The 11,647-nt window shown below is 41.0% G+C and overlaps 1 protein-coding gene across 1 annotated transcript; it reads left to right on the top strand.

The window, feature by feature from the left end:
• Positions 1–233: 233 nt before the first annotated feature.
• Positions 234–11,224, top strand: LOC133522018 (C-type mannose receptor 2-like). The gene is made up of 8 exons (XM_061857191.1): positions 234–733; positions 1,068–1,181; positions 2,405–2,545; positions 2,647–2,841; positions 3,571–3,704; positions 4,076–4,196; positions 4,729–5,494; positions 11,164–11,224. Exons 1-7 carry the CDS (start codon positions 676–678, stop codon positions 4,908–4,910), a joined length of 945 nt encoding a protein of 314 aa, XP_061713175.1. The 5' UTR covers positions 234–675; the 3' UTR covers positions 4,911–5,494; positions 11,164–11,224.
• Positions 11,225–11,647: the final 423 nt, after the last annotated feature.

The raw sequence follows: 11,647 nt of genomic DNA, 5'->3' as shown, positions 1-11,647 counted from the left end.
ATGGTAGCATATACAAATAAGTTACCATAAAAACCCGTTTTAGTGGAAACGCGTTTTCCCTAGTTAATACTAGTTTTTTTTACGTGTCGCCTCAGTGGAAACGCGTTTTCACTAGTTAAAACTAGCTTTAACTGAATCTAATGGTGAATTATTAGTACCGAAAATTAGTTTTGAGCAAAGCACTGTGAAAACTAGATTTGTCTGATAATTCACAGTTTTAAAACTAGTTTTCCCCAAGACACTTTGCCAAAACTAGTTTTAAGTGAAAACGCATTTTCACCAAGGCGATACGGAACACTAGCATTAACAAGGGAAAACGCGTTTTCACTTAAAACTAGTATTACGGTAACATATTGTCGTATCTAGTACCCACAACACAAGACATATGGACCTTACTGTGGGCCCTGTGGGGCTAGGTCGATTTGTATACGATTGCCCAATATATATTTATTTAAATTTGCACATAGGTAGGTATTTAAGTCAATATATTGCTGAAACAATAAAGAGACGAGGATAAGCAGCATCCTGTTAAATGAACAAAGATAACAGTCAATATTTCACTAACTGCGTATGTGCCGGCTAGCAAAGATCGTAATAAATAAACCTAGAATTAACTTTACGAATAACATAACATTTAGTTCATTAAAATAACAAATAAAAAGTGTACTCGAAGAAATGATTATATTTAGTGTGATTTCCATAGCTTTTTGTTTATCCGTAGTAGTTGTAGCGCGTAAGTATTTTATTTTTTATAAAATATATGAAGTGTAAGTGAAGTTTGAAATGTATGCAGTAAAATGATAAAAACACATGAGGCGCAATTTATCAAATTAATAATGAAAACCTTTAAACGTCGATTATCGTACACTATGTTCATGGAATTTTGTACTGATTTGGGTGATTAGCTGAAATGACGAAATGTGAGATCCAATGTGAAAATTGGACAATATATCTTGTAGCTATTAGAGAACGTTTTACCAGTAGTAGTTATGTTAATGGGTAACCTATATGGGAGGAGGGGGAGGGAGTAGGTCGCATACACATAAAGGACTCTGATACTTTGACAGATGGCAAATTATTCCGGTTTGACTACGACTACTACCAGGAGGCAGAAGGCTGGATGAAGTTACACCAAATACCGGCAACATGGCGGGATGCCAGACTAAGATGCTTTAGAGAAGGTACGCTCCACAATCTGAATTTTCCCTAGACTTAACAGTCTAAACACCGTTGAAAAACTTACAGCATGCATTTTTTTTTCGTTCTTTATAGTTTGCATATGTTGGTAACAGTGTTGGCCGAAAGTTAATTAGAATTAAAAATATTGAATATTAACCATTACAAATTAAACCCTAAACCGTAACGAACTATTACAGTTTACGGTTCAATTTGTAATGGTTTTTTAATTCTAATTAACTTTCGGCCAACACTGGTTGGTAGTATACTCAAATATGTTCATTTTATCTACACCATTCGTTTAAATCAAACAATAATAAAATATGGTAGTATTTTTCTTTATAACATCGGACTTACTTTGCAGTTATTATTATTATTACAAGCTTTTATTTAACTTGCCATGAGCTGATCTGCTGTAGACAGGAGATGGCCATGGGAACTCGAACTTTGTGATAAAACGATGCAAACTAATTTTGGTGTTTTGGTGGTAGGATGTTGTGTGTTAGAATTGTTGCGATGAGTACCTAATAGATGTCAGAAAAGTACAGTCAGCGTTAAAAGCTTGCATTTATTTTTCTCTCTTCTTTTTGTTAAAACTTGTCGTCGACACCGTTTTATCGCGATGGTCAAATTAAAAAATATAATACAAAAATTTAATCCATCTATTTTACCCGGATCGTGGCGTTCGCGGCATCCAATTATCACGGGCTTGACATACTTTCAGCGTCTTAGCCTCCAATATAGCTCGGCTTATCCACGGATAAGATCGACGCTTCGTTGGGCACTTACCGATCCTATTTCTGAAACAAATCATACAAGTCGCGTAAAGTAAGGACTACCTTCCCTTCAGACCTCTCTTTTTAAGACATCACCTCACTGCGTTAGTTAATATCTAAAACGAAGCAAACGTCACAAGAACATAAGGCAAAAGAATCGCGAGTAGCTCATGTCTACTGTACTCGTATTTTGAAATGAAATGATAATCTTTATTTCAGGCAACTAGTAGCCCATAGATACATACCTTAAAACTAGCATACATATTTAAAAAATATATATTTTAAAATTAAACACTATAATTCTCAGTATTCGATGTAAAACGCAATCCCGTAGAGTCAGGGAGACCGCTGAAACTTGACACCCTTCGGCCAAAACTCCTCCTTGGTGAAGGTCGCTAGACGTTCAGTCGGATCACACTCCACAAACAAATCATATCAAATTTTGTCATCAGGTGCCGAGCTAGCCTCACCAGAAACGGAAAACCTCCGGCATGCCATGCAGAGCATATGTTTGAACAACCAAGCAGTAAATTGTGGAATTTTTACTGGAATACATGCTACGTACTCTAAAGGAGATTACAATTCAATTGACGGTAATCTTACTTATATTTTTCAATGCTTTGTTCAGACACGAGGACTTATGAGCTATTTCATTATTATCTTTAACTGTCTTGATCGATTATTATATTCTTAGGTACCCCATTGAATCGAATCCCAATCAACTGGGCACCCGATGAGCCAGACAACGCGGATAACAATGAAGACTGTCTCCTCATGCTGCCCAACGGCACCATGGCTGATGTCAACTGCTCCGACGTCTTCCCATACGTTTGCTACAAGAAGAAGCTGCCCAACACGGCGGTTAACAACTGTGGGACCGTCGATAACAGTGAGTTTACCATAATGTTGTAGGTTCATTCACTTTTACTCTCTTACAAGTTACGACTTACAAGATTTTACAGACGTACCTAACTTATCTTTGTAAGTTACAATTCAATCTTAACTTCTTGGTTACAATCTATTTAATTCATCTTAGGTAAACGTTCTAGTACTCGACATGCTAATACCTAAAATATGACACGCTGCTGGCACCTCTATTAACAATCTTGCAAGTTGGTTGAGATAACTTGTACTTAGATCAGATCAGATTTAGATTAGATCAATCAGATTAGATTAGAACAGATCACTCTAGTATACCTTATAATATATTTTTAATAGGATTTACATTGTAATTCTTCAACTTCTTAACTTCACAAAACAAATTTATTTTCGACAAAAAGATTTAACTAATGAAGTCAGGAGCTTCCTTAATCTGTCTGCGATTTTAACAATGGACATTCTGAAAGTTTGGCAATACCGTTTATTCATTTTTATTTCAAGTCCGGTCTGTTATTCGATCCGGTTTGTAGTTTTCTGTCATAATGATATACAATTGTAGCACTGATTTGACAATTTTTATAATTTTATGGACATCTTTATAATGGACTGTTGTAGGGCACTATCGAATGTAAAATTTTACATTCACACTTTAAATAAATAAGAAAGTAATCTTTCATAATGGGCTACAGTCACTATGCGTCCAGTGAAGGCAAAAATTGTGACAAACTCATATTCACAGGTTACGCATTGGACACCCGTACAGGCAGCTGCTACAAGTTTCATGCAGAGCCTCAAACGTGGCCGCGCGCATTCTCAGCATGCTCTGGTGAAGGTGGCCATCTCGCCATTATTAACAGCGAGACCGAGGCTCAGGTGAGATCTCATAAAAAATATTTATAAGGGTCCAGAAAACAGAATAGTTCCTGTCTACCAAAAAGAAAGATTCCTATCACTTAGAAAATTTACAGGTTTCACTAGACTTATATCGACCGGGATATTGACCGTGATTACCGTGGTATTGTTTTTGAACTCCCGGTATTTCGACGCAGTATATTCCGGTCAATATAAGTCTAGTGAAACTAGCCGTGATTCATTCAAAACTGTTATTATCAGGTTTGTCAAAAAAAAATATTTTGTACTTCAGGTGCTTTTAGGTCCCTAGTATTGTCACCACTCCCACATTATCATCATCTAATTAGAGTTCCTTTCTTTGTTTGTATTTATATGTATTTAACCATGTTCAGGTCCTCAGAGAAATCTATGCGCAGTACCCGCCCGGCAGCCTGCCTGGCAACTTTATCAAGCACGTGGTTCACATAGGACATACAGATTGGGAAGAACACGGGATGTGGATGACCATTCATGGTTAGTAATGTCTACTTTTATTGTCAGTCAAATGACAATTCAATGACTGAGAATAAAATATCAGTCAGAAGGGAGGAGCCTAAGCGATATCTTACCGAACAAATCATTCTGCCATTTTTTGCAGGGGGAAACGTGCATTCAGTCGCACTTCTCACTCACTACATACAAAATCCAATCTGTAATGCCAACACAAATACATAGAAAATGACACACGTCAAAGACAAATCTTGCACACCTCGATCTCTTTTTGTGTACGGGCGAGTCACAACATGCACCGCCATAGGCACAGTTGTGCCAATGCTTTGGCAGAGGGGAAATAGTATGAACGCCGTCTCCCTTTGCTGTGTTGCTGAAGATATGTACCGTACCGTACATCATAAACTTTTACTACGGCGTGACAACAAGTTCCATATTTTGGCTAATAGTCGGCTTGAAACATTCTGATAGCTGCTTACCCTCTGCTACTTAAATTGTTTGTTAGCGGTTACCATTTCGTGCTCAGTCTCTTTACTAATGCTGTTTAATTTTCTAGGACAAACACTAAAAGAAGCGGGCTACGACAAGTGGGCAGGGGGTCAGCCGGACAACTCCAGCTCTCAGTTTTGCGGAGCCATGTTCAACAATGGCCAGCTCGACGACGTTTGGTGTGATCGCCCATGCCCCTTCATCTGCGAGAAGAAACCGGACAGCTTAATGGCTGAAGATGATTTTTAAATAGGAACAGAAATACTTTTTACAGTACATATGGCGCTAATTTACAGCCATAGTACGGTAACTAGCACTATACGTGCGTATGTCGAAAATTTAAAGGACCATATGTACTGTAAAACGTTGTACAATACACGTGCGAAAAGGTAATTTTGCACAATTGTATCGTAATGGAACCAAGTATAATAATCTTATATCGCCCAAATCGAATGCTTAAAGTGTATTTTGTTATTATGTGTGTTTTTTCGTAACATTGTATTTTTATATGTTTTGTAAGTTCGCAGTGCCAGTAATTCTGTAATGGTGTGTAACTAATTTGAATTAAAGAAATATAGAACAAATTATACTATGGAAATAGAGTCCGTTTAAGTTAAGTCGGTACGAACTATAAAAACAATTGTGGATATGCCATTGAACGTCAAAGCTTCATATAAATAATTAAGTATGAAGTTTATTATGACAGAGTCGCACTTTGTCATCGCAGTCCGTGCAGAGTAAGCTTGTCCGACTCTTCTTACATCAACACCAAATATTTATATTATTTACTCCAAAATTACATAAAACTGGTAAATGGAAATGGACAATAATAGGTATAAAGACGCATAATTGTGATCGTTCCGTACACCTTTATTCACGGAATCCATTATTGGTGGGTATTCGGGCGAGGAGACCAGGTTCGTCGAAATAAATGTTGTTCCGAATAGCTTTTCAACGTATAATCAACTTCAGTATTAAATTACACTTGTAACACAGTATTTGATTAGATTAATTACGATTACAATTAATATGGCGTTCCACCGTAGCACGTGAGGCGCGAGCGCAACATGGCGACCTTCAAATCACAACTGTCCGTCTCAATCAGCATGGCCGCCACCCCAGCGCTCGGTGTTACGTCACTTTGACAGTTCTAACGTTTCGTTCAGAAATCAAACAGACGACACTAGCGTCATCAAGCCAATTCTCTTGATGCGCCGTCACGGCCAACCCTGACCGTCGTACGCCCTCGTGCGATTAGTCACCCAATGGAGCATCTGCAAAAAAAGAGTAAAGCTTCAACATCTGTTCGCTCGACCACTCCTGACTGATAAGACGAATGCGTGGTTCATAAGTCGCTAATGTCAAACTCAGGCGTGGTAAGCCTGCTTACACAAATTTATGATCATCTCAGAACCGACTTAAGCTCTTAGGTGTGGACCGGGCGCTCACGGCCCTTTCGACCAACCTACTCTTACTTACTTAGTAGCCCGGGCATTCTCAGGCCCTTTCGACTGACACACATCAACACATGGCGTGAACCGGGCGTACTGGGCCCCTTCGAACAGCCTACCCTAACCTGCGGCGTAGACCGGGCATGCTAGGCCCCTTCGACTAGCCACCATCATCATGAAGCATGGACCGGGCGTTTGCAGCCCTTCCGACCAGCCTTGAAAACACACTCGTGACGCGGACCAGGCATCTAAAGCCTCTTCGACCGGCCATTACCAACACTGACAAGATTGTGGCACAGGCATACACGGCCTTTTCTGCCAGTACCAACACCAATGGCCCATATTCGGCAGCTTACTACTGACTAACCTGAATACAGAATATAAGTTATGTACAAGATCCTAATAAAGACTACTCAATTTTATTGGACTTACTTTTATTTGCGCGCTCTTCCTTGTTAAAGATGACTAATCGATCTTCGTTATCTGAATCAGAGAGGGTGTTTGAGCCAGCAGTCATGGTGCTATCACTAAACACCGAGAGTGTATCACTGTCGCTATCGTCATGGTCTACTTGTTCCCTATTAATCGCCGTCTCGGCCTCCTCATTGTCTATTAAATTATTAGCAATTTCAACCAAACCCTCAAAACCCTTCGGCACTAAACGCAGATTTTCGTGCGAATATTTGTAGACACGATTACTACCAGTGATAGCCCTCAACTCATATCTGTCGTTTTCTAGTACTTTCGTGATAACAAAGGGTCCGCGAAATTTTCTGGATAACTTAGTTTGATTTCGCTCACTACACTTTATAAAGACGTAATCTCCTTTCGAAAAGGCTTTTACTTGAGCCCTACCACGATTAAAACGTTTGACATCAGCTAGGGCTGCTTTTTGGATACTACGCGCGGCTTCATCTCGAATTTCGTTTAAGTTAGCGCGTTGGGGAGGCTTTATATTGGGACAGGTTTTAGAAAGGCCTAGTGATTGGGTGCTTATGCCAAACATAAGTTCAGTTGGGGTATATCCTGTTGTTCTTGAACGTGTACTGTTCAGTGCTAATTGCACGTTGTCAAGCTCTTCTCGCCACACCTTATTGGAATCGTTTTCTATAATGGTAAGGAGACTTTTTAAGGTGCGCATGATACGCTCAACCTGACCATTAGCTCGAGAAGAGCCGGTCGCTATCAGGTGCAGTTCAATGTTGTGCTCGTTGCAAAATTCTTTAAAACTCGAACTAATGTAGCACCGCCCCTGATCAGCTATGACTCTTTTCGGTGCTCCAAATAATGAGACAGCCTTCCGCAAGGCTCTCACGGCACACGCCGCATCTAGGGACTGAGTATACTCGAGTAAAACGTATTTTGTAAAACCATCGATAATGACTGACGCGTATTCTTTTCGATCGCTTTTGCCACTCAGTTTGCCCGTGAGATCGATGTGTATAGTGTGCCAGGGTACCGATATCTTAGGGATGGGGTGCATTCTTACTTGTTGAGCTCCTGATGGTCCTTTGGAGGCCTTGCACACTATACACGAATCGACGAACTTGCGGACATTTTTTGCCATTTGTGGAAACCAGTACTGCTCATAAATCTTGTCTAGAGTTTTGTCATATCCTAAATGTTTGATTTCACAGTGAACATGATTAATAAGAGTCCAAATAAGTGATCGTGGGACAATAGGCAACCAAGAACTCATCTTATTACGTTCAACCTTCCTGTAGAGGATTCCATCACGTACGTCGTAAGTATGAGCTAAGCCTTCTGGAAGCTGATTATTTATATGCTTACTTATTAGGTCCTGAATTTCGGGGTCACGTTTCTGTTCTACTTGAAGCCAGCTATCATGAAGTTCGACAAAGTTAACCGCTTTGCAGCGAGTGTTTCCACTCTTATTAAACTCGCAAGTGTCATTAGCCGTCGTCGGTGAAGCAGGGAGAGGGTTTCGGGACAAGTAGTCAGCGTGCTCCATATTACGACCTTCTTTGTACACGACATCAAAGTCATAGGCCTGTAGGTACGCCCACCAACGGTGGACTCGAGGAGATAAGTCAACCTTGGCTTTAGAGGCTTTTAGGGAATTGCAGTCGGTGAAAACCGTAAAATGCTGTCCATAAAGGTAGTGTCGGAAGTTCTCGATAGCGCGCACCACCGCCAATGTTTCCAGTTCATACGAATGATATCTAGATTCCACCTCGGTGGTGCGACGACTGAAATAAGCAACAACATGTGGTACATTATTTTCCCTCTGAATTAAGATACCCCCATAGCCTTCCGAGCTCGCGTCTGTATGGAGTTCTATCGGAACATCGGGATTGAATATAGTCAGAACCGGTTCGGAAGTTAATATTTTCACGATTTTACTATGGACCTCTTTGTGACGGTCGGTCCAAGTAATACGCCCCTTTAACTTTGTGAGCGGATAGAGCGGACTGACGAGGGTAGCAAACCCGGGAATGAACCTCCTAAAATAAGACGCTAACCCCAAGAATTGTCGGACTTGTGTAGCTGTAGCTGGAGCTGGCGCGTCAACGAGCGCTTGTATTTTTCGCGGGTTAGGTTTTACCTCGCCAGCTTTTATTGCATACCCAAGATACTGGACTTCAGTTTTCATAAATTTACATTTCTTAATGTTGAAGGAGAAGCCGGCTTCAGAGAGCGCTCCTAAAACAGCATCCAAACGACGTAAGCCCTCGGTAACATCTGGTGAAAAGCAAAGCACATCGTCCATATATGCAAGCGCTACATTATCTTTAAGAGATTTCAATGCTTTGTTAATGCAACGCTGGTAGACAGACGCAGCATTTCGTAACCCGAACGGCATTGTCAAGTACTCATATTGACCTTCCGGGGTCACGAAAGCAGTACGTTCTACCGAGTCAGGCTCTACTAGTATCTGGTGATAGCCAGATGCCATATCTAGTGAGGAAAAGTAATAGGCACCAGTAAGGCGATCTATTTGATCGTCAATCCTCGGCAGAGGATAGTGCTCCGGTCGTGTATTCCCATTAAGCTCCCTATAATCGACGCACATCCTGTCAGAACCGTCCTTCTTTTTCACCAACAGGATAGGACTCGCGAACGGAGAAGAGCTTTCGCGGATAACACCAGCATTTAATAGTTCTTCTACTTTGCCTTTGACGATGTCTTTTTCCGCGACGGATAGCCTATACGGCCTACGTTGGACGGTTTTATGTGGATCAATCGGGTCAATTTTTAAACAGCCTGTTTTTACGCGACGTGTAGGGATACCTTCAATGAAGTATTCGCTATACTTTTTCAAGATGTCTAATAACGCTTCTTTTTCCGCGCCTACTAGATCCGTATCGATCTCGCCTAGATCAAAGACTCGTGTACTACTACACAGATTTGCTTCTTTACGGATAGAGAACCTAAGGCAATCACTATCGATTTCGGCATAAATACCCAGTGCTAATACATCTCTGCCTATTATAATTGGTTCCGGCATCACATGGTCTGGCACGACATGAAATAGAAGGGGTAGGGTGATATCTTGAACTACCACCGTGCTCATGATTTGTTCAGTACAGCTAATATTATCTCCTATTCCTACTAGACAGAAGGGGTCATTATGCTTTGTGCCGGTCAGCCTATCTTTAAAACTACATTTGATCAATGAGCAGGCAGCACCTGTATCAAAAAGGAATGAAATAACCTCACCAGACGATGTCGACAGGGTACCTCTGGCTGACCGCCGCTCGCAGATGTGAACCTCCTTGCGTGCAATCGTCTCACTCGCTGATTTCTTCTTTCCGTCGGGGCAAGTGGTGCTGATGTGTCCCGGCTTTCCACAGGTGAAGCAGATCTTCTCTTTTTCTTTGTCTGGTATCTTTGTGGCCTCCTTTGGTTTTATGGAATCGCGGCGCTTGCGGCAGTCTTCAATTTTATGTCCTCGATTTCCACAAAAGTGACAGGTGCCAGAAAAGCGCGTGTCCATCGCGCTATTTGAACGAGTCTTCTTTGAGTCCACTTCGTTGGTTTCATGGTCATCGTGGCGTCTCTTGAGTGATATACCGCCCAGGATTCTGCAAAGCTGGGCTCTTGTTGAAATCACGTGCGAGTTCAATTCTCTGCGGATTAAAGGGTCTTTCTGCGACAGAACCGAAATAGCAAATCCTGTGACGACTTCTTCATTCATATCCACCTTTGGAACACGTTCAATAAGATTCCATAGACGCACAGCTGCTTCCGTAGCGGATTCCTTGCTTCCTATTTGAAACTTAAGGATATCATCAAAATAGTCCTGCATTAGCATCTGACGGTTAAATCTAGCAAGCAATGTTTCTTTTATACGGGGCCATGTTAAGTCATCAACCTTTAGTGAGGTGAGGCATTTAGCGGCGCGTCCCTTTAGAGCATGTGTAAGAGCTAGCAGTAGCTCAGGCCCGGCCAGATTACGGCTATTAACTACGAATTCGGTCACGTTGCACCAACCTTGTATGTCTGCGTCGGTTTCGTCTGGGTCAAACTTGACAAACTTTGCCTGAGCATGGACTGAAGGTGTATTCTGTGTTGCCGCGAGTAGGCGAGATAAAAGTGTTTCCATGTTGCCAAAAAAATTTGCACTTCCGTTGTCCGTCCTTGGGGGGTCGACGGTTACGTTATTGGTCCCCTGAATATCAGGCCCTCGGCATCCCACTTCTGATAAAGACGCATAATTGTGATCGTTCCGTACACCTTTATTCACGGAATCCATTATTGGTGGGTATTCGGGCGAGGAGACCAGGTTCGTCGAAATAAATGTTGTTCCGAATAGCTTTTCAACGTATAATCAACTTCAGTATTAAATTACACTTGTAACACAGTATTTGATTAGATTAATTACGATTACAATTAATATGGCGTTCCACCGTAGCACGTGAGGCGCGAGCGCAACATGGCGACCTTCAAATCACAACTGTCCGTCTCAATCAGCATGGCCGCCACCCCAGCGCTCGGTGTTACGTCACTTTGACAGTTCTAACGTTTCGTTCAGAAATCAAACAGACGACACTAGCGTCATCAAGCCAATTCTCTTGATGCGCCGTCAGGTATATTAACTAATCTACAAAAATAAACAATGATAAAACTGATTTGTCATTACCTACTTGGTACATGAGTATTAATCATCCCTCTTCCTGTTGCCAATATTGTTTTATCATCTTTAAAAACTGCCGTGGTGTTCGTCATATAGATAAATATAATTATGTTTGATTATGAACACTAAACTAATCGCAGTTGACAACCCAATAGCTATATTTATATTTTGATATAAGCTTAGCATTAACTTAAAGCATTGGTTAGCTTATTTGTTTCTTTTCCTAATTCAAATCATACCATAGATTTCATTATAGTACGTAGTATACGAATTAAGTAATTTCTTTTGTTATTACCATTACACATGTGCACACCGTATTGCAGCGCGGTCACACTAACGAAAAATGGCAAGCGATTTTTTGCTTGAAACTCCATGATACGATGACGCTAAACAGGAAGTTTTTCTTTTGGATTTATTAACTGGATGGCTTCACGCGC

This window comes from Cydia pomonella, chromosome 10 (genome assembly GCF_033807575.1).
Source record: "Cydia pomonella isolate Wapato2018A chromosome 10, ilCydPomo1, whole genome shotgun sequence".
NCBI lineage: Eukaryota > Metazoa > Arthropoda > Insecta > Lepidoptera > Tortricidae > Cydia > Cydia pomonella.
This window is presented reverse-complemented; position numbering and strand designations above follow the sequence as displayed.